Raw genomic sequence first — 18,931 nt, forward strand, 5'->3', positions numbered from 1 at the left:
AGGTTTTTTTTGGGTTAGATCGCGTAAAAATGTGTCGTTAAATAAACCCACCACAACCAACTAGTAAGGGTTGTCACAAACATCATTTGCCAAATCCCCCCCCCCCCCCACTTTGCGCAAGAGCGCAGAAGCGTGGTCACCACATCTACGCGTCTATATAAGGAACAAAACAGGCGGACTTCTCCACAAATCTGGCTGTCACCTGATGAAGCTGGTTGTAATTACTGGCGAAACGTCGTACTCAGATTGTAAATGTTGTGGCTTGGCTCTCCAACACACCGGTTAGTGCTGTACTAGTACACTACACTATACACTACACAATACACTACTATGCACTAGTGCTGTACTAGTATACTACACTATACACTACACTACTATACACTACACTATACACCACACTATACACTACACTACACACTAGTGCTGTACTAGTGACGAATTGGCACGTCCTGTTAACGTGACAACCCTCACAAGTTGGCTGTGTTGGGTGGCGGCGGGTTTAACGACACATTTTTACACGATCTAACGACAGACAAATAATCCCTGGTGGGCAGTGTGGAACTGTTGCTCCTACCTTGTATAAACAACTTGGGAAATGAGACGATTGGGAAGCAGAACTCGAGAAATCGGGCAGCGCGAGGGGAGTAAGGAGAAGAAAGCGATTGACGGTGGCCTCGGCAGCCACTGGAGGCGCTGCATTCACATTCGTGAAAAAAAACTAAGTAAAAAAACTAAGTAAAAAAACTCAGTAAAAAACTAAGTAAAAAAACAACTAAGTAAAAATAAACTAAGTAAAAAAAAACTAAGTAAAATAAACAAGTAAAAAAGGAAATAAAAACACACCATCGGACATCGTCACAATGACAAAACACCCCGAGGAAGAAAAGAAAACCCGTACAAAAATTCATGTAAGAGAAAACAATTTTATTTGCTCCACATTCAACAAATGTGTACGCGCGCCAAAATAAAACAATCACCGCAAACGCCGGCTAACGGGGCGAAACCCAGCGTGAGAAATAACAATTGTGATCGTCTTACCTTCAGGCCCAATCATTTCGGTTGGGATCAAACAATGACTAGTCGCACACGCAAGCACAACTGCCTTCCATCTCGTCACATCGAAATGAAACATGTGCTTTAGCCCAGCAAACCATTATCGGTTTGCCCATCCCAACATTATCAAGCATGATTTGCTTGAACAAGCAAACACTCTGGAACTGGTGGTGTCAACTTTCTGGGACTCATCGGCCGAAGTCGGAGCTTGTTAAACAACCAGACGTGACCGACAGACGTCTGTGAATGGCGTGAGGGACGTGGTTCGACTTTTAAGGGCAATGTTTGGGAGTAAAAACGGTCACTGGAGCATAAACCATCATCACTCGAACTCCGGTCGTTATCCTCGCAGCAGCAGCAACTTTTGTGTGGCCACCGATCAAAGGCGGTGGCCACCGCATCGCGCGGCGCATTCGGACGCGCTTCTGTGGCCGTCCGGAACGCTCTCTTCCTTCCGATATTAGCAAAGCAGACTTTAGCCGTGCACTTTTAAAAATCTAGATTGAAAACTCATTTCTTTAGAACTTCCTTTTGGTGTTTTAGTTTGTCCCCAACGCCTCCCTCCCCGGACGTCCGATTAGCTACGTACGGTGCACGAAAGACGTTCAACGTTCGTACAACGCACGCGGCTCGCCGGTGGCCAGTAGAGACCGCCATCTCCCTCTAGCGACGAAAACACGGGAAACGCCTGCCGCTGTTCCTCCCAGGAACCTCCTCTTGAACGGGGGTGGACAGATTAACGAAGAGGTTTTCCCTTCGTGGGAGTGTTAACGACCGTTTGCCTATTTTCGAACGGTCCGCCACTGTTTCCCTGCACCTCCGCCAACAGGGAAACCGTGGCCAGCGTCGCATCACCGCAAAAGGGATCAATCAGCATCACGCAGCCATTTCAACTGCACTGTTCAACTTAAAAAAATTAAATTACCAGGCAAGGTCCCACTGAGCTATATATAGCTCTTTCACAGAAGCGACCTGGCAATCACAAATTATAGCTAAGCAAAGTGGCTCATCACGTGGAAATGTATAGCAGCAAAATACTCTAAACGCGTGATGTCGATTCGAAATGTGGAGGGAAAAACCGGATGACCCGGACAGAAATCCACGCGACCACGGGGAGAAATACACGCACACTTAAAGTATACAGGTGTCAGGGTCGGGATCGAACCCACGACTTCCTGTATATCAGGCGAAGTAGTTAACATCTCTCCACGGTGGCGCCCACGGGATCCTGTGCGTACAGCGGCGTCATTTAACAACAAAAAAAAGCTATTGCCCGCGTGGTTGCGACCTTCCGAGGGCCACAACAGACGAAACGTGCGAGGGAGTTGACAGATCCTGGGGCTGTGTGGTGGGGCGGACGGGGGCAGCACGGTCCACTCGCGCCGCGCGACAGCCTCCGACGCGGCCAGGATCGAGCGTGGCGTTGTTCTGCCGACAGGAGGCGAGGGTTCTGCCGCGCAAGACACATACATCTCATGGGTGGAAAAAAACCCGATTTTTCCATCGGCAGGCATCGCGTTTTTTTTTTAGAACCAATTAAACCGGATTTATCCCAATCTCAGATCGGGTTTAATATAAAAAGCCAATTAAACCTGATTGTAAAAAACCCGACTCTGCCACCCTTGGTACATCTCGACCCTCGCCGCACTCCCGATATCGCGTCGGCTCAATGAGACGTCACCGAGTTTAGTGTGCAGCCCCTTTTGTCGATCCACTGCCGGATAAGGGGGGCAAAAATCCACCGTGCCGGGCGGCGGACGCAGCGGTTATTTGAGCATGCTCAACCACGCTTGCTTGCTGTCATCGTTGTGGGTTGGTCAAAGTAGGGGAGCGATATGGGCGATATAAAAACAATGGATTTTGCTTTACTGCCCTCTGCTGAACACAACGAAGCCCCGGCAGCAGCATACAGCACCTTGTTGTACACCGCGACCACCCACCCAGGCTCTCGGGATCTGACAAGATGGGGTGCATTCTGGGTGATTTGACCCTGGGCTGAGACCATCGAGGACAGATTGTTGAGCTCTTATACAGAGCGGTGGGCAGCCGAGTGGCCCAAGGGTGGCCGTGTTAGAGCGTTGACCTGGCACTGCCGAGAACCGAGGGTCAAGCCAGGGCGGCCACCCCGTGGCTGAACCAGATTACCCAAGCGGTGGCGGGCTTGACGTCGACACAAATAATAGGCATTGTGGGAAAGAGGGAAAACACCCCATCAACCTCGCCCAGCCGAGGGCCTACATCGGAACTAAACCCACCAGATGACTGGCAAGCGGCCAAGGGCTCCTCGCTGGGCTCGGTAGAGACACCTGCTATGGGGAGAGAGGGGGTCCATTTATTCGTATGTTGAACTTCTTTTGCACTGTACGTAGCCAACGGTGCTAATCGGAGGTGCGTCCATCAAACCGACTTAGATCGATAATGCCCATTTGTTGGGGGGGGGGGGGTAGGGGGAAAATACCATCCCCCCCCCCCCGACACGGTCAGCGTCGGTGATGAACTCATCAGCTGTGCTCCTCCAGCAGACGATGCCGCTACAAAGGAGGCACGGGGGGGGGGGGAAGGGGGGGGGCTGTCGAGGTCTCTCCTGTCGGACGTAACGACGCGAGGTTCCGCGCTGCGACAAATCTGTGAGGATCGTCTTCGGCTGCCGTCACTGCCTCCCGACAAAACAAAGGGCTCACACGAACGGCTACAATGCCCTGGCCATGGCTTCCTGCGACTTGGAACAACGCAAAGGTAGAAAGGGAGGCCAACACGGGGATGTGAAATGCTTACATTTTAAAGTTTCCCACTCACACCACCCCCCCCCCGATTATATTCCAAATTGTACAACTTGTATTATTGTTCTACTGGTATTATTGCGCCATCGGTATTATTGGGTTCTTGGTATTAGTGCGCTATTGTAATGATGCGCTGTGGTATTATTGGGCCATCGGTATTACTGGGCTTTCATATTACTGAACTATCGCTATTACTGTGTGATTGGTTTTATGTTACAAGGCAAAAACATTTCCCATTGGCAACTCGAGCAGCCAAGCTGCTGCTGTTGCACGCAACAGACGGCGTCACGAAGCAGCCTCTCTCGAGTTCCTTTTAAATAAAACCTTTCCGTCCACGCGACCCCTTTCCATCGGACAGCTTCAACCGAGTCTCGAGTATTCCCCCGCTCACAGGAGGGGCTCCTTGCTCGGGGCGTTCACACCCGGGCAGGCCGACGCCACTTTCACGGCGGCTAGCAGCCGGGCTGCCGTCGCTCCACCTCCGTCGCTCCACCAAACCCGCCCCCCCCCGCCACCCCCCAGTGTCCGCGAGCCGACGTCCTCGGCCGACGACGACCGCTGTGTCTAGCTCGCGGCGCCGGGCGCCTGCGGCTTCTGCTTCTTTTTCTGCTTCTGCTTCTGCTTCCCCTTCGCCGCCTTCCTCCTGCCGACCCTCCCGTCGCGCAGCGCCGCGATGGCCGACGCCGGGACCCGTCCGTCCGCGGAGGCCGCGGGTGGCGTCGCCAGCGCCCCGAACTGCGTGGGGTAGCGCGTCTTGCTGGTGGCGCGGAACACGGGCTGCGCCAGCAGGTGCGCCAGCTGCTTCCTCAACGACTGCAGGCGCCACTGGCGCTGACGTTCGCTGTCCTCCGAGCGGGCGCCGCCTGTAGGAGAGGAGAAACGCGGCCGTGCTCAAGTCCAGCCCCGAGTCTCGGGCAGAGGTCGCTAACGGGTTTTTATTCTTTACCCATACCCGTACCCGGCCGCACCAGTGTCGCAAATTGGTACTCGTTCCCTACCCGTACCCGTACCCTACCCGAAATGAGTGACAAACGGTTACTCACCAGTGACTCACGGTCTACCCGTACCCGTACCCGGCCGCACCAGGGTCGCAAACGGCTACCCGTACCCGGCCGGGTATCGGGTAGGGTACGGGTATCGGGTACCCGGTTGCGACCTCTGGTCTCGGGGGCTGAAGCCTGAAGTCGTCTGGGACGATGATTTTGTTTCGACGACAGAATTTCGGCCGAGTGGAAGCAAGCCGGGGAGCCAAACGTGCCGCCACCAATATTGCCGCCGGAGGTGGAAGGAACATTCGATTTCATATTTTCGTCCATAATAGAGGTGTTTTTGGGTTAGATCGCGTGAATATAAATGTTGTTAAACCCGCCACCACCCGTCACGTGAACAAAACGTGCCAATTCGTTACGAGTACAGCACTAAACCGGTGTGTTGGAGAGGAAATCCACAACGTTTACGAACTGTTAATGTTGTGGATTTGTGAATATAAATGTGGTTAACGACACATTTATATTCACGCGATCTAACCCCAAAAAAACTATATTATGGATGATATTGGTTGCGAAAGCTTACGTGTTATTACTTTTAATCTGACGACGTTACATTTTTATCAGCAACGCGGTCTTTTTACTCGGAGGTATTTCTGCGAAAGAGCTGCTCAACGCGCGCGACAAAGCGAGTGGCTGCGATGATAACAACGGCGACGACGATAGAAGTTTGTCCATCATCTCGAATCCTAGGGGTCAAATCCGACTCGAGTTGGCTCGACGCGTGACCTCTAGTCGGCTGCCCATGGAGGCAACGCGTGCGCGGTGGTCACTCGAGCGAGCGGAGGATATCTCCACGGGGGCAGAGGAGCCACGTGATCGGGTTCTGTAACGGGGCGAGGGCTCACCCATGAGCATGTCGTCCTCCAGCTCGATGTCCATGGCGTCCGCCGCCTTCTGGAACCACGAGTTGTGATGCTGCGCGCGGCTGTGGTGGTACAGCTCCTTCTCGATGCTACGTGCCAGCGCCACGCGGGCCTGCAGCGCGCACGCACGCGGAAAGGTCACGGGGTCACGGTCAGCAACGCGCGGAGCCATCGGCGGTGCGACCAACATCAGTCAGCGGCACCGCAAACAGCCAAACCATCAACCCGTGACACAATCATCACCAAAGACAAAGATCCCCCGTGTAGCCTTGTTAACAGGCCGTTGGGGCAAGTGCCGTTTGTGAGCGCCCATGAAGGCCGGCACGGCAAACGAGGGGGTGGGTGGCCAGCACCACGCCCGGCAGCCTTCGTCTCGATGTTTACACACCGCACAGGGTACTCATTTGAGGCCGAGTCTACCGAGGGGAGGCCGAAAATCAGTTCAGATAATCAGCCCTGGTGTTGGCCCTGAGCGGCAATCGAACTCGAGTTGCCGAATTCATAGCACAACATTGCAGCATTACACTACCGCTTCCCCCATAACCATCACGAACATGATCAGTCCTGTCGCCACCACCACTACCATCACGTGCATAACTACCGCCAAGACTGCCATCAACGCCACAATCACTGCCATCAGAAACAAACAGCCTCCACCATAAACGTCACTACCAACACCACGACCGTCACCATATCTCCCCCACCACCCTCGCCATGCTCACCACTACCCGCCCTCTCCCCAATCCCGATCACTCTCACCCCCATCAGCAACACTATGTCTGTATGTTACACTTTTTTTCGCACTGTACGTAGCTAATCAGAGGCGCGGCGGAAGGATAAACTAAACACAGAAAGCAGTTCTAAAGAACTGAGTTTTCAATCTAGATGATTTAAAAGTGTAAAGAGAGCGTTCCAGATGGTCACCGCCCCCCCCCCCCGGGCCACACCTCTGTTGTACGACGCTCACCTTGACGGCGGTGAGGTTGTGGGGGTCCACGGGGAAGCAGGGCAGCTCCTTGTCCCCGCGGAGCGTACGGCAGATCTTGCGGTAGGCCGGCACGTCACCGGGGCCCACGAGGATGAGGCTGAGGCCCTCGCGCGTGGCGCGCGCCGTGCGCCCGCTCCGGTGCACGTACGTCTCGGACGTGCGCGGCAACTGACGATGGAGCCACGACGACGACCATCGCGGTGGTGACGGCCACGAAGGTGATGATGGTAACGATCATGGAAATAATGATGAAGGTGATAAAGAAAACGACGGTGAAAATATGGGGAAAACCACGATGACAATAATGATAACAATAACAACAATGGCGACAGTGACGACAAGATGGCGATGATGAGAACGATGAAGACAAAGATGACAATTGGGATGCGAAAAGACAAGGGAGGGGTGGGAGGAGGTGGCACAGACCATGCACTCAACATTAGCACGAGGTGTTTGAAGGCAGCCAAAATATACATTTCGGATTCTTCGGGTTCAACATGAAGGATGACTCAAACTCAAGAGGCAGAGCGAAGAGCGGCAAGACCGCCTACGACCATTCAGGGTGACAGGAGGACGGTGAGAAGCACGCTGGCTGCATTTGTACCACGGTGGCTAGGAGATGTTAACTACCTCGCCTGGTATACAGGAGGTCGTGGGTTTGATCCCGACCCGGAAGCCTGTATATCTGGAGTTTAAACGCTCTCCCCGTGGTTGCGTGAATTTTTCTCCAGGTCCTCCGGTTTTTCCCTCCATATTTAGAAACGTGCGTTTAGAATATTATTTGGTTCTATAATAATAATAAAGTGAATAAAAAATAATAATAAAAACACTAATGTGGACTGTAGCCTGGTTCTAAATCGGAGTGTACTGGCAGTCTATAATGTAGACTGTAGCCTGGTTATTAAGTTTGGCGAGTGTATTGGCAGTCTATAATTTAAACTGTAGCAATGGTTATTAAGCTGGGCGAGTAAAGTATTCGACTCTTGTGTGTTTAAAAGTATTCGGCTACGATAAATGTTCACATGATGAGCCACTTTCGTTGAGCTATCATTTGTGACCAGGTCGCTTCTGAAAAAGAGCTACATAGCTCAGTGGGCCTTGCCTGGTAAAATAGAAAAAAATGCTTTATAGTTTGATTTGCAAACAGAAATGCGTTTTCATCACGCAATCGTGAGCGGTGGTCTATTCGCTGCTGCGTGAAATCCGCCCCAAGTGGACGGACGGACGGGCAGCGCCGCGCACCTGGTAGTGGATGACGTTTTCCACGTTCGGGATGTCCAACCCACGGGCCGCGACGTCTGTGGTCAGCAGCACGCAGCTGCAAACGAGAACGCACTTAGTACGTGGGGGAAAAAATACCACAAAGATCCCCCCCCGTACAGCCTTAACAGGCTGTTGGGGCAAGTGCTGTTCACGAGCACCCATTACGGACACGCGCACACACACATGCATCATTTGGACGACGCCAACACATCACCACCTTCGTCATCGTCGTCATCATAGGCCGTGATCTATCCGCTGTTGGATTTGCCACCCGAGGGCACGCGAATCGAACTTAAAACCTCGTCAAGCGAACAGAGAGTTTCACGTGGGCATTGCCGGACGCAGAGGCATCGAGAGAAAAATCGCAGAATTTCCGATGAGGAAATCCCGCAGGAGGCTTCCACGGCGCTGCACTCTACGCCACACACGACACAAGGTGGTGCACGGCTCATGGCTTGGGATTCGCGACGAAGTCTTCGTTTCAACCACCACCAACACTGTCACATCGCCACCACCATTTTCTGCACTTCCGAAAAGCACGTTTTGGCTACGTATGGTGCGAAATAAGTTCAACATAGTACATCACCGCTGCCGCCACCACCACCACCACTTTTACAAAGAGCAACAACAACCGCCATTCGCCACTAAGTGGCGGTGACGACACCACGACGCCTGTGCCAGGCTACGTGCACATTAAGGCCATGTGAAGCATCGAACGCCCGCCGGCAGGAGGTCACGGGGCAGACCCAGCAGATGCCACGGCTCGACTGACCGAGATGACCAAGCCCGACGCACCACCCGCGCCCGCTACAGCGCCAACTTACTGCGCATCTAACCGCCCGGCGCTCCACCATCGCCACCGACCAACCGCACGACCACCGCCACTACCTACCCCACACCACCGGTGTTGCCCCGCCCCGTCCCCCCCGCCCTCCCGCGTCTCACCTCTGTCGCTCGGCGAACCTCTCGAGGTTCTTGAGCCGCTGCTTCTGGTGCATGTTGGCGTGCAGCGGCAGCGCCTCGCAGGCGAGGGCGCCCAGCAGCCCGGCGAGGCGCTTCACACACTCGATGCTGTTGGCGAACACCATTGTGCGGCCCGGGTGGCGCAGCAGGAAGTAGTAGAGGTAGTGGTCCTTGTCGTCGGCGTCGCAGTGCACGCGCGACTCCATCAGCGTCTCCGCCGTCGCCTCGCGCCGCGTCAGGTCCACCACCTTCGGCTTGCCTGGGGTCAGGGGGTAAGGGTTGTGTGTTAGATGGTAGAGGTAAGGGTTGTGTGTTAGGGGTAAGGGTTAGGTGTAAGGGTTATGTGTTAGCAGTAAGGTGCTAGGGGTAATGGTTAGTGCTAGGGGTAATGGTTAGGTGCTAGGGGTAATGGTTAGGTGCTAGGGGTAATGGTTAGGTGCTAGGGGTAATGGTTAGGTGCTAGGGGTAATGGTTAGGTGCTAGGGGTAATGGTTAGGTGCTAGGGGTAATGGTTAGGTGCTAGGGGTAATGGTTAGGTGCTAGGGGTAATGGTTAGGTGCTAGGGGTAATGGTTAGGTGCTAGGGGTAATGGTTAGGTGCTAGGGGTAATGGTTAGGTGCTAGGGGTAATGGTTAGGTGCTAGGGGTAATGGTTAGGTGCTAGGGGTAATGGTTAGGTGCTAGGGGTAATGGTTAGGTGCTAGGGGTAATGGTTAGGTGCTAGGGGAAATGGTTAGGTGCTAGGGGTAATGGTTAGGTGCTAGGGGTAATGGTTAGGTGCTAGCGGAAATGGTTAGATGCTAGGGGAAATGGTTAGGTGCTAGGGGTAATGGTTAGATGCTAGGGGTAATGGTTAGGTGCTAGGGGTAATGGTTAAGTGCTAGGGGTAATGGTTAGGTGCTAGGGGTAATGGTGACGTGCTAGGGGTAATGGTTACGTGCTAGGGGTAATGGTTACGTGCTAGGGGTAATGGTTAGGTGCTAGGGGTAATGGTTAGTTGCTAGGGGTAATGGTTAGGTGCCAAGTGTAAAGTGTTCGGGCCGAGGTGTCACCTCGAATGCCGATGCGCTGAATCAGCATCTCGAGCTTCCCGCCGGCGTCGTGCTGCGACGGCGCCGCCTGCTTCTTGCCCTTCTTGAAGGGCAGCGGCCGCTTCCCGGCGGCGCCGGCGAGCGTCAGCGTCGCCGAGAACACGAAGGTCTGGCGGCGCGCGTTGAACTCCGTGCCGGCGAGCAGCTCCAGCAGTTGTGAGAGCTCGGCAAAGTGACCGCGCTCCACCATGCGGTCCGCCTCGTCCACCACCAGGCACCTGGCAGTGCGTGGGGGAGCCGGCGGCGTAGCGGTTAGCGCACTGCGCTGACGGAACCCGGCGATCACGAGTTCGTTTCCCGCTCGCGCTGCGCTGACGGAACCCGGCGATCACGAGTTCGATTCTCGCTCGCGCTGCGCTGACGGAACCCGGCGATCCCGGATTCGATTCCCGCTCGCGGACGACAACCAGAGTTCGATTCTCTGAACCGGTCCCGCGGCTCTCCCTTCCCCCTAAGTCGACTCAAATGAGTACCTGGTGCGGTGTGTAAACGTCGCCACTGGGGAGACAAAGGTGGTTGCGGCGAGGTGCTGGCCGCCCACCCCCTCGTGTGCCGTGCCGGTCTTCTACTGGCTAACAGCACTTGCCCCAACATTCTGTGAAGGCTATACGGGGGATCTTTGTCCATGTGCGCGTGTGTGTAAATGGTGAGCGGTAGTGTAGCGGTTGGCGCGCAGTGCTACGAACCCTGCGACTCGAGTTCTTTGGGGTGTAGTAGGTGAGCGTGGGGGAGGGTAGAGTTATTGGGGTGGCGGGATGAGGGGGTAATCCGAGTGACGTGGGTGGCGTTGGTAAGGCTGGTGCGGTTACTGTGGGCGGTGAAGGTCACACGGCCGACACGGGTGGTGCAGGTGGTACTGGCAGTGCGGTTCAGGTAACCGCGATGCTACACGTGTCACAGGTGGCTCGGTTGACAGAGTCGACACAGTCATCCCACCCCGTTGGTGCTCACCTGAGCGAGCGCATGTGGGTGAGGTGCGGGTGCCCCTCGCGGATGAGCTCCCAGAGGCGCCCGGGCGTGGCCACCACCACCTCCGGGTGACGGCTCAGCACTCGCTGCTGCTTCTGCTGGGCCATGCCGCCCACCACCACGGCCGTGCAGATCCCTGGGGGGCACGGCGCCACACGCGGTGGGGGGTACGACGGGGGGCATAATGTTGATTAGATGCGGTTCGCGCGCCGTTCAACACGTAGTGCCATAATCAGTACGGCCGTTATATATTGCAGCTTTAATTGCAATTCGATGTCAACAATTTTTACACTCTCAGATGGACAAAAAAATACGCAAAAAACAAATGACATCTCGCCGCGTTTCAATGCGCCACTGTGTAAGGGCGCCACCGCCGGCCTCGGCCGCGCGATACGTCTGCCATCCAGTGGCAAGAGCTGGAGAAGAAGAAATATCTGACGCGAATACCTGGGTTATGGCCCTGTTCATCCTGAGATTTTTTTTATCGGCATTTTATTTTACTTTTATGCGCCGGCTTCCACGTCCAATGTTGAGATTCAGAATTCGTTTATTTTGAATTGGATCACCGTGTAGCTTCCAATGCCGATTTTCAACGATAACCTCTTGGCACCCCACAGACCCTAAAAAAATATATTTTTCCTTCCTTTTCAACGTTCCGGTTTATTACCAAAAACCCAAATCAATCGGCACATCTGCCCACACGCGACAAACTTTGATTGGCCCTGTCGGGTGGTGGAGGGTATGGCTAAACATTGGCACTATCCCTCCCGGACCATCTAACCCAAAAAGTTATTCATGATCATTTTTATGTTTTTATCGTGGTAACACGAGACCTGTACAACACGCAGGGACAGAAAAACAGTGGTTAGATGGGGGGTGGTAGAATCGATGCTCCATCCTGTGTGGACCTTACATCGGGGTGGGGGGTGATTTGTGTTAACACTTACATGGGACTATAATTTTTTATGGAATAAAAACGAGTAATACACTGTAACATGATAACAAATGCATGTCAATAACGTCAAAAGAGTCTCCACTTGTTCACCATCATTGTCAGCACGTGCCTGGAATCTTCTCCAGGTGGTCTCCAGAGCCCAGAGGCACATTTCCCGTGGCATTGTTGCAAATTCTCACAAGTGTTAACATGTTTTTTTTGAAGCACCCTGTATATATGTTTTATCTTTTTTACCTCCAACGGGATCATGCGAGCGTACCTGTGTGCCGTGCCGCGGCGTCCAGGTGCTGCTTCACCTGCACCGCCAGCTCCCTCGTGGGCGTCACCACAAGGCCGAGCAGCGGCTTCCGTGGCTGCCAGGCCTCGCGCTTCGAGGTGACGGCCCCCGGCGCGCCGGAGTCCGAGGTCGGGTCGAAGTCGAGGGGGACGTCGTCGACGACGCGCACGCAGCCTCGGCCCTGCGAGTCGAGCACGCCCGTCTCCGGGCCAACGGCAGCGCCGTCGTCGTCGGCAACGTCGTCATCGTCGTCAACGTCGTCATCGTCGTCGTCGGCAACGTCGTTGTTGTCGTCGGCAACGTTGTCGTCTTCTGCGACTTGGTCTCCTTGGGGATGAAGAAGTTGGTTAGAATTTTCCCGAGAAAGTAAATCTGGGGCGCTTTGGAAGCATGGTCAAGTGAAGTCAATAGACTTATTCCAGTTGAATTGTAATAAAAATAAAACATTCGGTTACCGAGTACAGAACCAAAGGCTCAAAGCGGCCAGCAACAAAGAGCACTCCTGAAGGTGTCAACGATGAGATTGAACAATTTTCTCGAATTTGCACGAGATGCTTCGTTACAATACGAACTCAATATGAACGCAGGCGTTGAGATTTATGACATCACAGGCGACCTCCAGAGACCCGTCTCTCCCTCTCTCTGCGGGTTACCTTCGTGCGAGTCGCCCGTCTCTCCCTCGGCGCCGTCGTCTGCCTGCTCCGCCTCGCGGCTCTCCCTCCACTCAAGGATTCGCTGGATCATGGGAATTCCGAAGGCGAGGGTTTTGCCGCTGCCTGGGGAGAGAGGAGGATGAGGCTGCAGCGCGAGCGATGGAAACCCCCCCTCCCCCCCCACACTCTCACACAACGAGCAACGACGCACACGAAAACAAAGATCCCCGACCCCTATAACCTTCAACAACAGGTTGTCGTTTGTAGAACTTCTTTCGCACCGTACGCAGTCATCCGCGCGAATCGGAGATACGCAGGAAGGGCGACAAAATAAGCACAAAAAAGCAGTTTTACAGAAATGGGTTTACCGATCTAGATTGAACACGCGCACGAGCGCGTGCGTGTTCAACGTGCGCACACACAAACACGCGCGATTGCGCACCAGTCTCAGCGGCCCCCAGCACGTCGCGCCGGTCCCGGATGGCTGCGGGCAGCACGAGCGCCTGGATGGCGGTGGGCGCCGTGTATCCCATCTCGGCGAGCGCGCACAGCACGGGCTCCGGCACGTAGAGGCCCTCCCACGCGGACACGTCGGCGGCGACGCCCCCCTCCAGCGCCTCGCCGTCCAGCGCGACGGTCGTCCACGGGCGCTTCTTGGCGCCGCTCGTCGCCTTCTTGGGGCCGCCTGCGACGAAGGAGAAAGAGGAGAAAGGGGAGGGGGCGGAGACGGCCCGGTACAAAATTTTACTCCGCGCATAATTTTGTTCAATTCCAGCTCGGAGAATTTAAGTTGCCGGCGTGACCGTCATGTGAAGGTGGTGGGAAGGTCCTGCCCACGACCGTGTGGACCAGAGGCCACTTAGAAGAGATCTTCAGAGGAAGCTCTGTCCGTATCCACTGCTGTTGGATGCTCTTTATCATGACAGGAGATCCGATTGCATGTTTAGTTTCACGAGGTGACACGGAAAAGTAGAATCGGGATAAAATAGAAGGAAATTCCAGTTAACTTTTTTACAAAACCAATGAAGGCGACACCAGAGTTCTGCCAAGACAAACGAAACGGCCACTACCTTCGCTCGCCGGCGCTTGCTTTTCCGCACCCTCCACGATCTTCTTCTTCTTGTTCTTCTTTTTCTTCTCGTTCTTCTTCAGCTTCTTGCTGCTTCCGCCCTCATCCTTCTCTTCGCCACCCAGGGGCTCCATCTCCTCGATGGCCTCATCACCGTTGTTGCCCTCATCGTCGTCACCCGCGTCGTACCCAACGTCCACGCCGGACTCGGCCGCCTCCTTCTCCAAAGCGGCTTCCAACTCCATCCACTTCTTTTTCTTCTTACTCGTTTTCTTCGTCTTTTTGTTCCCCTCCTCCTTCTTATTCTTCTTCCTGGCCTCTTTACGAATCGCGGCGGCGTCAGCGTCGCCGCCGGCGGTGCCGTCGTCACCCGCCGATTCGGCCGGCTCAGAGTCCGTGTCCGTTCTCGGTTTCTTAGCCGGGCTCGGTCGGGCCGCAACACCTGCCGCCGCCGCCTCCGCCGCCGCCTTGCGCTTGTTCCTCTGGTCCTCCTTCTCGATCGCCTCGGGCCGCACCATCGTGTAGTCGTGCAGCTCCTCCATGCACACGAAGCCGTCCAGGTCGCCGCTCGCAAGGAACTCGGGGTCAAGGGTCACCTGCTGCCACTGCCCGACGACGCGCACACCGCGGCTCTGTCCGCGGAAGAGGCCGCCGCCTCCTCCTCCTCGCCCACCGCGGCCGCCGCGACCGCCTCTTCCGCCGCGGCCGCCTCTTCCGCCGCGGCCGCCACCCCCACCGCCGCCCCTCATCGCGCCTGGGGAACGAGCAGAGTGAGCGGCATTCGTCAATTTATATATTTTTTTGTAATCGCGGTCGCCAAGCGCAGGCCCAGAGGCCGATAACGACACACAGCTAACGACAAACAGCACCGCCGGAGGTGTAAATAGTCGAGAGTTAATACGTTCCTCGAATTGAGCGAGGTTGGAGGAATTTTGGTAAATAGAACCACGGGTAGGAAGTTGAAAGTGGAGAAGAGCAAGGGCAGAGGCGGTAGAGAAGTGTCGTCACCTGCAGTGTGGCAAGTAGGTTAGTGTGCATGGGTGAGGGTGAACGTATGAGTAGGTTGATGAGAGGTTGAGTGAATGAGTGGGTAGCTGTGTGCTTGAGCGTGTTGTTGTGAGCTGCAGTATTTCTGGTGGGTGGAACGCAGCGTGGATGAGGAAACAGTCAGCCTCAACGTGGGTGGAGGAATCAGTTCGTGGAAAGTGATCGTGGAAGTAGCGACACTGCTTTAAAAAAAATCACACGTGGTAATCCTAGTTGTGTTTCTCGAACTTTCAGTTCTGACAATCTCAGATAAACATCTTTACCAATCATCAGGTGCGTGCAGTATGCTGCGTGTTAAATGTAAAGTTGCACTGTGGGGATGTCGCTCTTACTGCATTGAGAAATTTTAATGTAGCGCCGTCACTTCTACAGGACCGTAACATCAACAACTCAAGAGAGACGGCCTTATTAGAGGAATTGGAAAATGTTGTGGGTCATTTTTAACTCTACGACTTACATCTCAGTTTGTTTTATGTTCCGATTTGAAACCTCATTTTAGGTGTTCAAGCTCAGAATTCAATATACTGTGTTATGAATTCATGCATGCATCTGTGAGGAGCTTTGAGTAGGTAACCCCTGGCATTGGTCTAGGGGTTTTCTCCCCACACCGAAGGCAAACACAGATTAATGGAATTGGTCAAACATCCCAATGCAGCAGAGCCATGGACAAACTGTAAAACTTTATAAATGCATTTTCTGTAGTTTACAAGTAATAAAAGTAAAATAAATAAAAATATTTACTATTAATTTTTATTTTACTTTTATTAATTTGAAATTTTTACCTACGTGACTTTACCGAAAAAACCTAAGAATATAACTAAGTCTTCCTAGATGAATAAATTACATTATAAGCGCCACCTAGAGCTCTAGTTCGAACACAATGCTTCACAATGAACAATTAGCTAACCACGGGCTTATAGGTTACAACCACTAATCGCACACACGACTCTTATCGATTAAACCCGCTTGGCTACATCACGACGTGTTCGTTCTACGTATATCCTGGTCTCGGCCATGGCAATGTGGAGCTTCCATCGTGAATGGGGATAAACGCCCCCACCATTACTCGCTTGATCATGGAGACAATTTCACTTGAGCTGTAGCTTATAGGTTCACCCACCTTCCCAGGTCCTATTATATTGTAAAAGTACCGTATAGGTTCACAATTCACCTACTGACTCCGACTCCCGTTAGATTCACCGCTAAGATGTACGGGAATAAGTTCACACATCCCAACTTCCAAGGAGATTAACCGCTGATCTTTAGAGTTATAGGTTCACATGCTGCCCTGGGTTCTGGGTAGACTCACTTCCCTCGTGTGATGTGTACCAATACCGGTTCGCGCAGTGCCCCGGGTCCGAAAAGAACTTGACCACCGATACATATTACATTCACCACTCTGGTCACACACACGCGCGCGGCTTCTCGTTATGTCCACCTCTCGGCTGTACAAAATGCAAGTTCATCCACACTGTCCCCGGTTCTCATTCGGCTCAGCTCTCCTCTGAGCTGCACGTGTATAGGTTGTACACGCGATCTCCGGCGCGTGAGTTGTGTTTTCCAGCATCGTACCTTCGCGGTGAACCTTACCTTGGTAGGAGGTCGGGAAGCCGGGTATATAATAATAATAAAAAGGGACTCAAACGCAACGTTTAAATGAGAAACGCGTCTGCCGAGCAAAGGCTACACGAGACGCACACGTGTTGTCCTGCGCGCAGCCATGACAGTGGGGGGGCTTAGCCAAAGACGACGCGCCTCATTGGTCGAGACGTGCGCCCGCGTGGTCCGACCCGGCCGAGGATCTTAGCTCGCTTCCGATTGGTCGGCATAGCTGACGTCACTCGAGTGAGGTAGGCGTGGTTTGGATATTGTGAGGTTCGGCTGAGTCACTGGGGGCACGCCCCATGCATTTGGTATGTGACCAGAATAGTGAAGTATGGTGAAACAAACCCTCGCGAATCCGCTACAACCCCACTTCGTATACTTATGTCTTACTGATGACAATACTATATTCTATCATTAAAAATAAAAAATATATTTTAACAATCTTTTTACACGCTTTCTATTAACTCACTCTGTCTGTTGTTGTTGTTGTCGTATGCTCAAATCTTGTAACTCAATTTTAACCCACTTCACAATGTGGTATCGACTGCAAACTTGGTATACCTATGGCGTACTGATGACAATACTATATTCTATCATTAAAAAGAAAAAATATATTTGTAAATATTATTTTTTATATGTTATGATTCGGCTTGGGTCTAATTGTCCACGCTCAACTGACGTTGGCTGTAAATGACCACGGAGCCCCTTACGTTATGGCAAGCCTCGGGGCCACTTCCTGGAGTCGTGGAGTTCTGCCATTACTCGTACGGTACATTTCATTAAAGCGTGTTTTTTAAAAAGTATTTTTAAATATTACTTATGTTTACTTCGGGTGCCCCCCCCCCCTACCCTTGCACTAGGGCATACCGCTCTACACGCGATAAAACATTTTTTTGTTTTAATTGGTAGATAAATATACGTGTAGTTAAAAAAAATGATTTAATTGATACATAAATATGTCATTTTAATAATTGGTTGAAATAGCTTAAAAGACAAGAGTTAAAAATGCAATCTAATGTTTTTAGACATATAAAAACATTCAACAATAAAGGGGGTGAGAGGGGAACGAGGAGGGAGAGGAAGTTGGGGGGGGAGGGGATGAGTGGAGAGGGAATTGGGGGGGGGGTCATGAGTGTGGTGGGGGGGGGTGAGTTTGGGGAGCGGTGGTGGAGCGGTTAGGGCGCTGCGCTACGAACCCCGGCGACCCGAGTTCGATTCTCGCCCACGGCCACCAACACCGGTGACGATTATCTGAACCGGTGCTGCCCCTCTTCTAAGTCGACTCAGCCTCAAATGAGTACCTGGTGCGGTGTGTAAACATCGCCACTGGGGAGACAAAGGCGGTCATGCGTGGTGCTGGCACAACCCAGCCCACCTCGTGTTCCACAGTTCCGGCCTTCATAGGTGCTACTACTGGCTAACAGCACTTGCCTCTAACAGTCTATTACCGTATTCTTTGGTTCTTTCGGTAAAGTCACGTATACAGAAAAAATAAGAATTTATTTTTTATTTTTTCTATGTGACGTTATTATTAGAATTTTATTTATTATAATAATTATTTATTATTATAATTAATAAAAAAATTATATCTACGTGACTTTACCGAAAGAACCAAAGAATATGAATTCCTGCGGTCACGAAATTTTTAAGTCGAAGTCTGTTACCGGCTATACGGCTGTTGGAGGGCAGGATGGGGTTAATCTTTGTCTTTGTGTATTTGATCCGTGGTGTCGTATCGCATGAAACAGCGCCGAGGGCCGTGTTACATAAGCGGCTGTAGCACGGCGTGAGGGACCTTGGGAGGAGAAGAGACGCATTGCAGTAGAGCTCAAGGTTGGGACTGCGTGCAACTTCCCTTTCGGCTGGGCTGCCAACCTGCAGCGAGGCATTGTTCTTTACGAGCTCTGCTATGAATGTTGTAAACATAAAACCGCGACTCGTGCTGCCACTGAATTCCTGAGGATTGTTGTTATTGAACAATGGAGATGTGTTGTTGTCCATGAAGAAGACGAAGGAAAACAAAACAAATGTTGTATTCGTCCGGATTATAAGACGCTACGGAAAGTAAGACGCACCCGAAAGCTTGTTCCCGGCGTCAATATGATTATACAGTTCTAGATTTGAAGCTTTCGTGACTGCAAGGATTCATACTCTTTGGTTTTTTCGGTAAAGTCACATAGGTAAAAAATAAATAATAAAAATAATAGAACAAATAATAGAAATAAAATAATAGATCACGACGTTTCGGAGGCAACACAAGCTTCCGTCTTCAGGTGGAACCGTCACAACACAATTGCTGTATCAAGT

The 18,931-nt window shown here is 52.6% G+C and overlaps 1 protein-coding gene across 1 annotated transcript; it reads right to left on the reverse strand.

Annotated features, from left to right (window-relative positions):
- Positions 1–907: 907 nt before the first annotated feature.
- Positions 908–16,786, reverse strand: DDX24 (DEAD-box helicase 24). Its single transcript, XM_061579753.1, has 12 exons — positions 16,610–16,786; positions 13,974–14,726; positions 13,346–13,588; positions 12,904–13,026; positions 12,233–12,577; positions 11,001–11,154; positions 10,011–10,267; positions 8,942–9,218; positions 7,976–8,051; positions 6,713–6,901; positions 5,728–5,857; positions 908–4,696 (listed from the first exon to the last, which is right to left on the reverse strand). The coding sequence occupies exons 2-12, from the start codon at positions 14,719–14,721 to the stop codon at positions 4,398–4,400; spliced, it is 2,841 nt and encodes a 946-aa protein (XP_061435737.1). The 5' UTR covers positions 14,722–14,726; positions 16,610–16,786; the 3' UTR covers positions 908–4,397.
- Between the last annotated feature and the right edge of the window lie 2,145 nt (positions 16,787–18,931).

Source organism: Lethenteron reissneri, chromosome 8 (genome assembly GCF_015708825.2).
Source record: "Lethenteron reissneri isolate LAM-NWPU_2019-01 chromosome 8, ASM1570882v1, whole genome shotgun sequence".
Classification (NCBI taxonomy): domain Eukaryota; kingdom Metazoa; phylum Chordata; class Hyperoartia; order Petromyzontiformes; family Petromyzontidae; genus Lethenteron; species Lethenteron reissneri.

Excerpts from the sequence above, each read along its gene's own strand:
- DDX24 (XM_061579753.1), bottom strand. The coding sequence starts at position 14,721 with ATGAGGGGCGGCGGTGGGGGTGGCGGCCGCGGCGGAAGAGGCGGCCGC. Across the intron at positions 8,052-8,941 it reads AGGTTCGCCGAGCGACAGAG|CTGCGTGCTGCTGACCACAG; the intron begins GTGAGACGCGGG and ends TCTCGTTTGCAG. Across the intron at positions 5,858-6,712 it reads ACAACCTCACCGCCGTCAAG|GCCCGCGTGGCGCTGGCACG; the intron begins GTGAGCGTCGTA and ends TGCGCGCTGCAG.